The 14,450-nt window shown below is 40.1% G+C and overlaps 1 protein-coding gene across 1 annotated transcript in view; it reads left to right on the plus strand.

Moving 5' to 3' along the window:
- The window catches only part of LOC101408850 (antigen WC1.1-like), a 54,093-nt gene that overhangs the window by 20,601 nt on the left and 19,042 nt on the right, over positions 1–14,450 (plus strand). Inside the window, exons 5-7 of the mRNA XM_087442806.1 lie at positions 11,981–12,073; positions 12,151–12,465; positions 13,598–13,912. Coding sequence (XP_087298932.1) covers positions 11,981–12,073; positions 12,151–12,465; positions 13,598–13,912 — 723 coding nt within the window. The remainder of the gene's footprint in view (positions 1–11,980; positions 12,074–12,150; positions 12,466–13,597; positions 13,913–14,450) is intronic.

Below are 14,450 nucleotides of genomic sequence, written 5' to 3' on the forward strand. Positions count from 1 at the left end.
TTTCCTGAAAAGACTATCATCCTTACTGCAGTGCCACCTTTGTCATAAGCAGAATGCGTGAAAGTCTGAGTCTGTCTAGACTCTCTATTCTGTTCCATTGTATCTTTTGTCTATCCTCGCACAATACCACATTTTCTTAATTATTGTAACTTTATAGTAAGTCTGGATAACTTTACTTTAAAGGAGTTACTTTATAGTAACTCTAACCTTGTTGCTTTTCTTGCCAGTTATGTTGGTCATTCTTGGGCTTTGGCATTTTCATATAACTTTTAGAATCTTGCAATTTTTCAGCAAAACAAAAATAACGTAATGGTATTTTGGTTGAGATTAGATTTAATCCACACATGAATTTGGAGATAATTGACTTGGACAATATTGAGTCTCCCAATTCATTTACACGGTATATCCTTCCATTCATTTTAGGTCTTCAGTTTCTCTCAGAGGTTTTGCACATCTTTTACTAGGTTTTCTCCTGAGTGTTTTATGTTTTTAGTGAAGTCGTCCTAGGAATGCATTCTCTCTGACTTGTTTTCACCTTTAATTTTTAATTTTTTTTATTTGGATATAACTTGAGATTTACAGAAAAGTTGCAAGAATAGTATAAAAATTCCCAGATAACCTTTACCCAGATTCCCCAATGTTAGTATTTTGTTGTAATCTCTCTCTCTCTCCTCCTGCCCCATTCCTCCCTGAACAGGTGAAATCTTTCTGAATTCATAGTTAACATTTATAGGTTGCAAACATGATGTCCCTTTACCCCTAAAATACTTCAAGGAATTTCCTTAAATAACCACAGTACAATTACCAAATTTCAGAAATTAACATTGTTATAACACTATTTTCTAGTCCATAGATTAATTCAGATTTTATTAAGTGATCCAAGTATGTTAGTCACAGCAAAAAGAACATTTAAGGTAATGTGCTGCATTCAGTTGTCATCCCCATTTAGTCTCGTTTAATATGGAACACTTTCTGAAGCTTGCTTTATATTTCATGACACTGACATTTTTAAAGAATACATGCCAATCATCATGAACAAGGTTCCTCAATTTGAACTGTGACAATACACAGGAGAATTAAATACTTGGGAGCACAGTAAACTGATAGTGGAGTCCATCCCACAAAAAAGCAAATTGACTTTGACTTTTTTCCAAAGTAGAAATTGGAAAGAAAGCTTCAGCCAAATCAATTACAAAACATCAAGCTTCCTTAACTTGTAGCACAATTTGAGCTGTTAGTATTATATTGGATACAGCTAATGCTATAGGGAGCACTGCTTTAAGATTTCTGTAATCCATGGTTAGTCTGCAGGATCCATCTGTTTTTCTCACAGGTGGTATCGGAGATATCCTTAAATAGGGCCTAAATTCTTGGTGTTCTCCAGGTATCTTATGCCAGTTTGAATTAGTCATTTGAGTGGGTTTAGGTAATTCTAAAGTTCCTACTTAGCAGACCAATTAAAACAGAATGAAGAGCAGATTCGCACAACCTTCCCTTTTCTCAACGGTTTGGGTAAGGAAAGACTCCTCCATTCAGACATCACATCCATTACTGTAACACTTTCTAGTAGGGATGCGGCAAAAACATACATTACTTCTATTTATAAATTTTTCCTTTCAGCCATACTTTACCTGCAAGCCTTCTTTAATTATATCACCATCCCTTCTAACTTAATTATATTGCTCTTGCATTTACCATTGCCAGGTCAAGCCATTTTCCTCCTACCAATTTAAATAACTTTCTGTCCCCTGATGGTGGCTGTGCCCTGGCCCACCTGTCACTCAAAGTCATAAACATCTCCTTTATCTTGTACCATTTTAATCTGCACTGGCTCTAACAGGTCTATAGATTCCTCTTTTGTATGATCAGTGAATGTTTTAAATTCATCAAGCCTGGTTGTAATCAAATGAATTTATCATGATCTTTTTACAGTTGAAGAGTTGTTGGGACAGCCAGCCAGCTAATGTCTTATGGTGATTCACCAAAGTTTTAGCAGCTACTCCATCTGTCTCCTTCTATTTTGTTCCTTTTTTTTTTTTTTTTTTTTTTTTGGTGAGGAAGATCAGCCCTGAGCTAACATTCATGCCAACCCTCCTCTTTTTGCTCCGGAAGACTTGCCCTGGGCTAACATCTGTGCCCATCTTCCTCCACTTTATATAGGACGCCGCCACAGCATGGCCTGACAAGCGGTGCATCTGTGCATGCTCAGGATCTGAACCCAGGCCGCCAGCAGCGGAGCGTGTGCACTTAACTGCTACGCCAGGGGCCGGCCCCCTATTTTGTTCCATTTTTAATCAACCATCTGAACACTTCCATCCAGTTTAATTGCTCCAACGTGTTTTTATAACCTTATTGTTTCCTTTCTTCTGAAAAATTCTAATCATTTGCCCATTGTTTAGCACCATTTACAGTAGCTGGGTAGGAAGATCCACAACAGATACCCTGACATCATTTTGTCTCCCCAGTAACAGTCAGATGGAGAGCCCAGGCAGCAAAAGCCCCGTTTATCACAGCATCAGCCATCACCTGGGTCAAAGGCATAGAAAAATTTTAGGAAAATTTTAGTATCATCATATAACCAATCCAAAGATACTTGCATTCTTAATATTTCAGCACCCTCGAGAGAGGATTCCACTTAAGGGTAGAGTTGGACAATCCTCTTACACAGGGTAAGAGTTGTGCACGCCTGCCTGTATATAACTCACCAGATGGAGAATTTGTCTCTCTATCTGCATTTTTGCAAAAGCTGAAGCAAATTAATGGTCCTGAGGAAGACTGGATGCGCCCTTCCATTCAGCAGAATTTAGTACAAAGAAAATAGCTTTTTGACCTCCTATGCACAAAATTTATCAACAGGGATTTGGGAAAAATGTTTATACTGACCCCCAAAGTGTCTTAACCCTCCGACTTAACATCCTCATGTTTTAGGAGTTCTTGATTCTTTTCCCTTGCAATATGTAAGGTCATTTTAGTGATCGTCTGTTGGTCTGGGACCGTATTCTTATCTCAGAAGATATCCACTCAATTCTTTTATGGTGTTATGGCCTTCTGTTTTACAGAATAAATCACTAGCCGTAACTCTGAGGTTCTGTCAACCTCAGACTGTTTCTCTTATTTTTATTTTCACTAAAACAGACAAAAGCAGCCAAGGGACCATACTCACTCATTTCAATGAGGTAAGTATTTTTTGTAGAAATGTACAAGCCAATTCTAAAATCTATGTAGAATGGAATTGGCAAAACAATTTTGAAGAAGAAGAACAAATTTGGAAGCTACCTGATTTCAAGACATACTGTTAAGTTGTAGTAACCAAAACAGTATGGGTCTTGGAGTAAGGATAGACACTAGATCAATGGAACAGAATAGAGAGTTCAGAAATAGACCCAAATATGTATTTGACCCTCTCCCTCTGACTTATTTCACTTTGCATAATACCCTCAAGGTCCATCCATGTTGTCACAAATGGCTGGAATTCATCGTTTCTTATGGCTGAGTAGTATTCCATTGTGTCTATATACCACATCTTCTTTATCCATTCGTCCCTTGATGGGCACTTAGGTTGCTTCCAAGTCTTGGCTGTTGTGAATAACACTGCAAAGAGCACAGTGGTGCATGTATCTTTACGCATTGGTGTTTTCATATTCTTTGGGTTACCGCAATAAACAAAAAAATAAAAAAAGAAAGAAAGAAATAGACCCAAATATATGTATAGTAAGTTGATTGTATACAAAGATGCTGTTATGGACTATATTGTGCGCCCCACCCCCCCACACACACAAAATTCATATGTTGAAGTCCTAATCCCCAGTACCTAAGACTATGACTGTATTTGGAAATAGGGCTTTTAAAGAGGTAATTAAGGTAAATGGGGTCATATGGATGGGCCCTAATCCAATATGACTGCTAGCTTTATAAGAAGAGGAGATTCAGATGCAGATACACATGGAGGGAAGATCGTGTGAGGACACAGGGAAAAGACAGCCATCTATAAGCCAAGGAGAGAGGCTTGGAACAGATCCCTCCCTCATGGCCCTCATAAGAAATCAATCCCGCCAACACCTTGATCTTGGACTTCTGGCTTCCAGAATTATGAAAAAACAAATTTCTGTTGTTTAAGCCACACCCAGTTTTGGCACTTTGTTATGGCGTTCCTAGCAAACTAATACAGATGCCAAAATATTTCAACAGGGAAAGTATAGTCTTTTCAAAAAGTGATCTTGGAATCAATAGATATCTGTACGGGTAAAAAATGAACTGAAACCCTTTCTTCACACCATACCAAAAAAATGAACTCAGAATGATTACCAACCTAAATGTAAAATTTTAAATTATTAAACTACTAAATGAAAACATAAGAGAAAATTTTTGTGATCTTGGGTAGACAAACATTTCCTAAGGCACAAAAGGCATTAAGCATTTAAAAAATTGAGCATTGGACTTCATCAAAATTTAAAACTTTTGCTCTTTGAAAAGCAACATTAAGAAAATAAAAAACTATTCCACTGATAGGGAAAAATTTGCAATATGTATGTCTAACAAAGTACTTATATTTAGAATGCTTAAAGACCTCTTATAACTCAAAAATAAGACAATACCCAGTTTAAAAATGGGCAAAAGATTTAAAGACACCCATCCTAAAAGATGAAATACAGGGCCCAGCCCCATAGCTTAGCGGTTAAGTGCGCGCACTCGGCTACTGGAGGCCCGGGTTCAGATCCTGGGCGTGCACTGATGCACGGCTTCTCCGGCCATGCTGAGGCCGCGTCCCACATACAGCAACTAGAAGGATGTGCATCTATGACATACAATTATCTACTGGGGCTTTGGGGGAAAAAAAAGGAGGAGGATTGGCAATAGATGTTAGCTCAGAGCCGGTCTTCCCCAGCAAAAAGAGGAGGATTAACACGGGTGTTAGCTCAGGGCTGATCTTCCTCACCAAAAAAAAAAAAAAAAAAAAAAAGATGATATACAAATAGCCAATAAGCAAACTAAAACATAGTATCTAAGAGCATCTTGTCATTTAACTCTACAAACAATTTAATCATGGTTATTTAAACTCCCCGTCAGGTAACTTCAATAGCTGCGTGCCCTGTGAATATCTTTCTAATGTCTCCCTTTTTCATCTTGATTTTCCATGAGATCTCTTTTATATGAGTATTTTTAATGACAGACATTAGATGAAAAATTGTAGACATCCTTCAGAAGGGATATTTTGCTTCTTCCAGTCACTTGATTTATAGGTAAATCACCTTGTTTAAAAGGAAGTGAAGTGATTAGAAGCTGTGAGCAATAGTCTACTTTCAGTACATTCTTTCTTCTGTGGTACAAGTGTTCTGAGTAACAAGCTCCTCCTCCTTGGCTGACCCTGAGCTACACTTTGTGTTCCCAGAGCCCTGTGAGTCTGGCAAATATTTGCTGAGCTTTTCAGAGTCTCAGCCATGACCTTTGAATTGACAAAGGTCTCAAGGGGAAAGTGGCTCCCCTGTGCCCTTTACTTCTCTCTGAGCTCTTAGCGCCAAAAATTCTCACTGCCTTGGTAGGTCTACAACACTTTCAAACACTATGACTATATTGCTGCTTTGCTAAACTCATTCTTAGTGCAACACTTGGCTTAAAACAGAAAATTTGGCATTGTCAGAAGCAGAACTCTCCATAAAGAAGGTGAACTCTAAAATTATAACATGACTACTATGTTACAGCTTTCTTTTGTTTTTTTATTGCGGTAACATTGGTTTATAATATTATATAAATTTCAGGTGTACATCATTATATTTTGATTTCTGTGTAGATTACATCATATTCACCACCCAAAGATTCATTACAATCCATCACCACACACATGTGCCTAATCACCCTTTTCACCCCCCTCCCTCCCCCCTTCCCCTCTGGTAACCACCAATCCAATCTCTGTCTCTATGTGATTTTTGTGGTTGTTTTTATCTTCTACTTATGAGTGAGATTATACGGTATTTGACTTCCTCCTCTGACTTATTTCACTTAGCATAATACCCTCAATGTCTGTCCATGTTGTCACAAATAGCCGGATTTCATCGTTTCTTATGTCTGAGTAGTATTCCATTGTGTATACGTACCACAACTTCTTTATCTATTCATCCTTTGATGGGCATCTAGGTTGCTTCCAAGTCTTGGCTATTGTGAATAATGCTGCAGTGAACTTAGGGATCTATATATCTTTACACATTAGTGTTTTCATGTTCCTTGGATAAATACTCAGCAGTGGATAGGTAGATTATTTGGTAGTTCTATTCTTAATTTTTTGAGGAATCTCCATACTGTTTTCCACAGTGGCTGCACCTGTTTGCACTCCCACCAGCAGTGTATGAGAATTCCCTTCTCTCCACATCCTCTCCAACACGTTGTTTCCTGTCTTATTAATTATAGCCATTCTGATGGGAGTGAGGTGATATCTCATTGTAGTTTTGATTTGCATTTCCTTGGTAGTTAATGATGTTGAACATCCTTTCATGTCCCTGTTTGCTGTCTGTATATCTTCTTTGGAGAAATGTCTGTTCAGATCTTTGCTCATTTTTTAACTGGGTTGTTATTTTTGTTGTTGTTGAGATGTATGAGTTCTTTATACATTTTGGAGATTAACCCCTTACCGGATATATGGTTTACAATATCTTCTCCCAATTCTTAGGTTGTCTTTTTGCTTTGTTGATGGTTTCCTTTGCTGTGTAGAAGGTTTTTAGTTTGATGTAGTCCCACTTGTTTATTTTTCTATTGTTTCTATTGCCAGTCAGTCATGGTACTTGAAAATATGCTGCTAAGACCAATGTCGAAGTGCATACTGCCCAAGTTTTCATCTAGGCGTTTTATGGTTCAGGTCTTACATTCAAGTCTTTAATCCACTTTGAGTTAATTTTTGTGTACGGTGCAAGATAATGGTCTACTTTCATTCTTTTGCATGTGGCTGTCCAGTTTTCCCAACACCATTTATTGAAGAGACTTTCTTTCTCCTTTGTATGTTCTTGGCTCCCTCCTCAAAAATTAGCTGTCCATAGATGTGTGGGTTTATTTCTGGGCTCTCAACTCAGTTCCATTGATCTGTGTGTCTGTTTTTGTGCCAGTACCATGCTGTTTTGGTTACCATAGGTTTGTAGTATATTTTGAAATCAGGGAGTGTGATACTTCCAGCTTTGTTCTTTTTTCTCAGGATTCCTTTGGCTATTCGGGGTCTTTTGTTGTTCCATATAAATTTTAGGATTGTTTGTTCTATTTCTGTGAAAAATGTTGTTGGAATTTTAATAGGGATTGCACTGAATCTGTAGATTGCTTCAGGAAGCGTGAACATTTTAACTATGTTATTTCTTCCAATACAAGAGCATGGAATATCTTTCCATTTCTTTGTGTCTTCTATTTCTTTCAACAGTGTTATACTTTTCAATGTACAGGTCTTTCACCTCTTTGGTTAAGTTTAATCCTAGGTATTTTATTCTTTTGGTTGCAATTGTAAACGGAATTGTACTCTTAATTTCTCTTTCTGCTTCTTCATTGCTAGTGTATAGAAACGCAACTGATTTTTGTATGTTGATTTTGTATCCTGCAACTTTACGGTATTTATTTATTTCTAGAAGTTTTTTGGTGGATCCTTTAGGGTTTTCTATATGTAAGACCCATGTCTTCGGCAAATAGTGACAGTTTCACTTCTTCCTTTCCAATTTGGATCCCTTTGATTTATTTTTCTTGCCTGATTGCTCTGGCTAGGACTTCCATTACTATGTTAAATAAGAGTGGTGCAAGTGGGCATCCTTGTCTGGTTCTTGTTCTTAGAGGGATGGCTCTCAGTTTTTCTCCATTGAGAATGATATGAGCTGTGGGTTTTTCATAAATGGCCTTTATTATGTTGAGGTACTTTCCTTCTATTCCCATTTTTTCAGAGTTTTTATCATAAATGGATGCTGAAATGCTTTTTCTGCATCTATTGAGATGACTGTGTGATTTTTATTCTTCATTGTTAATGTGGCATATCACATTGATTGATTTGTGGATGTTGACCCATCCCTGCATCCATGAAATAAATCCCATCTGATCATGGTGTATGATCTTTTTAATGTACTGTTGTTTTCAATTTGCTAGGACTTTGTTGAGGATTTTGCATTGATGTTCAGCAGTGATATTGGCCTGTAATTTTCCTTTTTTGTGTTGTCCTTTTCTGGTTTTTGTATCAGGGTAATGTTGGCTTCCTAGAATGAGTTAGGAAGCTTCCCCTCCTCTTCAATTTTTTGAAAAGTTTTGAGAGGGGTAGGTATTAAGTCTTCTTTGAATGTTTGGTAGAATTCACCAGGGAAGCCGTCTGGTCCTGGACTTTTATTTTTGGGGAGGTTTTTGATTACTGTTTCAATCTCCTTACTGGTGTTTCGTCTACTCAAATTCTCTATTTCTTCTTTTTTTTTTTTTTTTTTAAAGATTTTATTTATTTTATTTTTTCCCCCCAAAGCCCCAGTAGATAGTTGTATGTCATAGCTGCACATCCTTCTAGTTGCTGTATGTGGGACTCGGCCTCAGGATGGACGGAGAAGTGGTGCCTCGATGCGCACCCGGGATCCGAACCCGGGCCACCAGCATTGCAGCGCGCGCACTTAACCACCAAGCCACAGGGCCGGCCCCTCTATTTCTTCTTGATTCAGTTTTGGAAGGTTGTATGGTTCTAAGAATTTGCCCATTCCTTCTAGATTATCCAATTTGTTGGCATATAGCTTTTCATAGTATTCTCTTATAATCTTTTGTATTTCTGAGGTGTCCATTGTAATTTCTCCTCTTTCATTTCTGATTTTATTTATTTGAGCCTTCTCTCTTTTTTTCTTGGTGAGTCTAACTAAAGATTTGTCAATTTTGTTTATCTTTTCAAAGAACCAGCCCTTAGTTTCATTGTTTTTTTTTTTTAGTCTCTTTTTCATTTATTTCTGCTCTGATTTTTATTATTTCCCTTCTTCTACTGATTTTAGACTTTGGTTGTTCCTCTTTTTGCATTTTCTTTAAGTGTACTGTTAGATTTTTTATTTGATATTTTTCTTGTTTGTTTAGGTAGGCCTGTATTGTTATAAACTTCCCTCTTACTACAGCTTTTGCTGTATACCATAAATTTTGGCATGTCATATTATCATTTTTTTTTGTCTCCAGGTATTTTTTTATTTCTTCATTGACCCAGTCATTGTTCAGTAGCATTTTGTTTAATCTCCACATATGTGTGACTTTTCTGATTTTCTTCCTGTAGTTGATTTCTAGTTTCATACCATTGTAGTCAGAAAAGATGCTTGGTATTATTTCAATCTTCTTAAATTTATTGAGACTTGTTTTGTGGCCTGATATGTGACCTATCCTGGAGAATGTTCCATGTGCATTTGAAAAGAATGTGTATTCTGCAGTTTTTGGATGGAATGTTCTGTGTATAACTACTAAGTCCATCTGGTCTAATGTGTCATGTAAGGCTAATGCTTCCTTATTGATCTTCTTTTTGGATGATCTATCCATTGGTGTAGGTGGAGTGTTAAAGTCCCCTACTATTATTGTGCTACTGTCTATTTCTCTTTTTATGTTGGTTAATAATTGCTTTATATATTTAGGTGCTCCTATTTTGGGTGCATAGATATTTACAAGTGTTATATCCTCTTGTTGGATTGTTCCTTTGATCATTATGTAGTGCCCTTCTTTGTCTCTTGTTACAGTTTTTGTTTTAAAGTCTATTTTTTCTCTCATGTAAGTATTGCTACCCCATCTTTCTTTTCATTGCCATTTGCATGGAGTATCTTTTTCCATCCCTTCACTTTCAGTTTGTGTGAGTCTTTATGTCTGAAGTGTGTCTCTTGTATGCAGCATGTATATAGGTCTTCTTTTTTCATCCAGTCAGCCACCCTATGCCTTTAGATTGGAGCATTTAGTCCATTGACATTTAAAGTTGCTATTGATAATTATGTACTTGTTGCCATTTTGTTACTTTTTTCTGGGTATTTTCATAGTTCTTCTCTTGTTCTCTTCCCTTGTGATTTGATAGCTTTCTTTAGTATTATGTTGATTTCTAGTTTCATACCATTGTAGTCAGAAAAGATGCTTGGTATTATTTCAATCTTCATTTCTGATTGGTTCTGTTTTGTATTTTCCAATTCTTTTTTGATGCTCTCACTGAATTCATCCCATCTTCTCTCAAGATCAGTGAGCATCCCTATGACTTTTTGTTTGAACTCTTTGTCAGGTAGGTTGTTTATTTCTGCTTCATTTAGTTCTTTTTCTGGGGTTTTGTTCTGTTCCCTTACTTAGAACGTTTTCCTTTGCCTCCTTATTTTGCCTCTTTCTCTGTGCTTATATCTATGTATTAGGTAGGTCAGCTATGTCTCTTGACCTTGGAGAGGTGGCCTTATGTAAAATATGTCTTATGAGGCCCAGCAGTGTGCTTCCCTCTTTTCACCAGTTCCAAATGTTCCAGGAGTGACCCCTGTGTGGACTACATGTATCCTTCTGTTGTGGCAGTGTTGCTCTTGCTGCAGGTGCCCAAGGAGGCTAGGCTGTTCCCCTGGCTGGCTGGTTGTAATGCTCAGCTGTGTGTGGATGCTGTGGATCCTTCAGTCACTTTACTGGGCATGGAGAGCCCCAGCACAGTTGGCTGCAAGGTCTAATAGCACATTCCTGTTGCAGTTTTTCTGTTAAGTGTGTAGGCCCCCAGCATAGCTGGTTGCTAAGCTCCAGGGCTTACAATTGCTGTAGGCCTCTGGCCTGCAAGGCTCTTGTCAGCTCTCTGAGGATTGCAGCTGAGAGGGGCTGGCACCAGGCATGGGAACACCCAATTGTTTCAGGCTTTGGCAGGTGGGGCAGATCCCCTATGTGGCTGTTTGAGAAACACAAGCCTTCTGTAGCTGACAAGCCCCACTGTCCGCAAGGCCAAACACACCATCAACACAGTCCTGCCCTGTGCGTGTGCCCTGAACCCATGGAGTGGACCCCTTCGCCCCACTGCAGAGGCCCCACCCACTCCACCAAGGTTCCACACACTCCACCCACTCCTTGTGCATGCCCTGCCACACAGATGCGGACCCACTCATCCGGCTGCAGAGGATCAGGCACCCCAACTATCAAGGCCCACGTGTTGCCCGAGGGCTTGCAGTTGGGTGAGGCCAGTCCCTTGGGTGGGCTGCCTGCCCTGGCTGAGCCGGGTTAAATCAGTGGCCTACTGGGTGGGGCAGACCCTGGGCTAACAGGCCAGGGAAAGAACTCCAATGGTGTCTGCCAGCATCTGTGTCAGCATGCCTATACTAGGTCACAATAATGGCTGCCATGAATGTCTCAGTCCCTGGAGAGATCTCACTTCTCACCAAGATACACCCAGAGCCTAGCAGGTGAACTTTTTTTAAATGAATGACTGTGTCTCATTGTTCCTGGTGATTTTAGGTTGCTTTCTGAAATGGGTGAATTTGTGCCTGGGTCCTTTAAGAGCTGGCTTTCCCCCCCTTATATCTGATATCTTTTCTGGGGGTCTTCTCCACTGTATTTAGTAGCCAACAAAGCCAGATATTATGACACTCATCTCGGTTGTACTGAATCCAAAAGATGCTTTTCCAGTGGTAATGCTCCCCCACTCATGTCCCCCACTCCTCCAAGGAAGGCTGCATACCTTAGTATTTCTCCCAGCCAGCCATGAAGTGCCACAGCTTGTGGAGGTGGCTTTTTTCTCTCCAGAAAGAAATTTCTGCCTCTTCCATTTCAGTCAGGACTGTCCCTTGTTGCTGGGGTTCTTTTTATCCAGTTTTCACTTCTCTCACAGGGGTAATTGATCCAAGAGTAGTTGCAAATTTATTGTGTCTCTGGGAGGAAGTGAGTTTCAGAGTCCACCTATGCTGCCATCTTGACACCAACTACTCTGTGTTACAGCTTTCATCTCAGACCCCATCACTAGGTTATTATTTACTTTAATTCAATTTCCTGTTCTTCAACCCTACTAACCCTCTGACCACTGTGGTTTCTGCAGGAAACCAGACCCAGCTGCTGGCCCAGTGCAATGACTCTGTGTCTGAACCAGCAGGCTCTGCAGCCTCAGAAAAGAGAGCTGCCAACTGCTCAGGTGAGAGGTCCCCCAGGGCCAGAAAACCCTTCTCATTCCCTGTTAAATGCCCCATTGGCATGACTCTCTCTCCTCAGACAGCAAACAGCTCCGCCTGGTGGATGGGGGTGGTCCCTGTGCCGGCAGAGTGGAGATCCTTCACCAGGGCTCCTGGGGCACCATCTGTGATGACAGCTGGGACCTGAACGATGCCCACGTGGTGTGCAGACAGCTGGGCTGTGGAGAAGCCCTCAACGCCACAGTCTCTGCTCACTTCGGGGCAGGATCAGACCCCATCTGGCTGGACGACCTGAACTGTACAGGAAAGGAGTCCCACGTGTGGAATTGCCCTTCCCGGGGCTGGGGGCAGCATGACTGCAGGCACAAGGAGGACGCAGGGGTCATCTGCTCAGGTCTGTGCTTCACATTGTCTGTAGGCTGAGGGAGGAGGTGGGGCTCTTGATAATGGGAGTCTGAGCCTCAAGTGGATGTGGCTGTGAGGACCATAGGAGAAGAAAGCTTCCTTCCATAGTGCCTGTCTTTCTAGCAGTTATGAAGATTAGGTGCTTTCATTTCCTCCTATAGCAGCTGAGTTTCTGGTCCTTCCTTCTCAGCAATATCTCCTCGCAGAGCCATTTCTTACAGAGTTTCCATTGGAAAGCAGGATTCACTCTTTAGTTACCAATGATAGTAAAATCTTGAGACCCACAGTACTAGTTTCCATTTGCTGTTGTAACAAATTATCACATAATTAGTGGTTTAAAACAACATATATTGGTTATTTTACAGTTTTGTATGTTAGGTGTCCAACACAGATCTCATTGGGCTAAAATCAAGGTTGTCAGCAGCAATGCATCTCTTCTGAGGCTCTTGGGAAGAATCCATTTCTTGTCTTTTCAAGCTTCTAGAATCTGACTGCATTCCTTGACTCATATCCCCCTTCCTTCATCATCAGACCAGCAATGTGCATATCTCTAACTACTCTTCCATAATGACAACTCCCTCTAACCAAAGCCGGGAAAGGTATTGCACTTTTAAGGATAGTAGGTCTAAGGATGGGATTAGATGGCTCACCTGGTTAATCCATGATATTCCAGGTTAATCTCACCATCCAAAGGTCCTTATCTTAATAATATAAGTAAAGTCCCTTTTCCCATGTAAGGTAACTTATTCAGAGGTTCCAGGGATTAGGATGTAGACACTTTTGGGGGTCCATTATTCTACCTACCACCCCACTATCCACACTCCCTTTCACATACTCTGTCAGAAGTTCTGTCAGGATGCAGGTTTCAGCTTTCTCTCTGTGAAAAGTGCCCAGGTCAGTGGTCCTCTCAGTTCACATTCCACTTCATCATTGTGGTAGAAATAGAAAGAGATACAAATGGGCAAAGTCAGGTAAAAGGGAGACAGATTTCAGTCTTGCCACCTAGTGGGTGCTTCCTCAGCAGAGTCAGCAATGAGTGTTCACAGTCTGTGGGATAAAGAAAAACCCAGAGTGTTGAGTGGAAGGCTCACTGTGCCCTGTTCACCTCCTTTCAATTTTAGAGTTTCTGACCCTCAGGATGCTGAGCGAGGACCAGGAGTGTGCTGGGTGGCTGGAAGTTTTCTACAACGGGACCTGGGGCAGTGTCTGCCGCAACCGCTTGGAAGCCATGACCTTGTCCGTGATCTGCAGACAGCTTGGCTGTGGGGACAGTGGGACCCTCAACTCTTCTGTTGCCTTTAGAGAAGGTTCTAGACCCCGGTGGGTAGATGGCATCCAGTGTCGGAAAACTGATACCTCTCTCTGGGAGTGTCCTTCTGACCCTTGGAAATACAGTTCATGTCCTCCATCACAGGAAGCTTATATCACATGTACAGGTGAATTACTGTCTGTTTCTATGTGTCTGTCTCAACTCTGTGAGATGTTGTTCGTGAGATTTTATATTTTCAAATCTAAGTGATGGGTGTAAGATAAGTCTACAAAATGAAGTTAGGATGGAGCAAGTTTAATCCTCATGTTCCAACTTTGTTTTTTTTGTCTGAGATATACTTGACATAACATTGTATTAGCTCCATGTGTAAAACATAATGATTATATATTTGTATATATTGGGAAATGATCACTGCAATAATTCGGGGTTATCATCCATCATCATACATAGTTACAAATTTCTTTTCTTATGATGAGAACTTTTAAGATCTACTTTCTTAGCAATTTTCAAAAATACAATACAATATTAACTATAGCCATCATGTTGTACATTACATCCCCAGGAACTATTTGTTTTATAACTGGAAGTTTTCGCCTGTTGACCATCTTCACCCATTTTGCCCACCCCAACCCCCCACCTCTGGTACCCAGCAACTGTTCTGTGTATCCATGAGCTCAGTTTTTTGTTTTTTTTTTAAGGATTCT

This window comes from Ceratotherium simum, chromosome 17 (assembly GCF_057802395.1).
Source record: "Ceratotherium simum simum isolate JZ-2026a chromosome 17, ASM5780239v1, whole genome shotgun sequence".
Classification (NCBI taxonomy): Eukaryota; Metazoa; Chordata; class Mammalia; order Perissodactyla; family Rhinocerotidae; genus Ceratotherium; species Ceratotherium simum.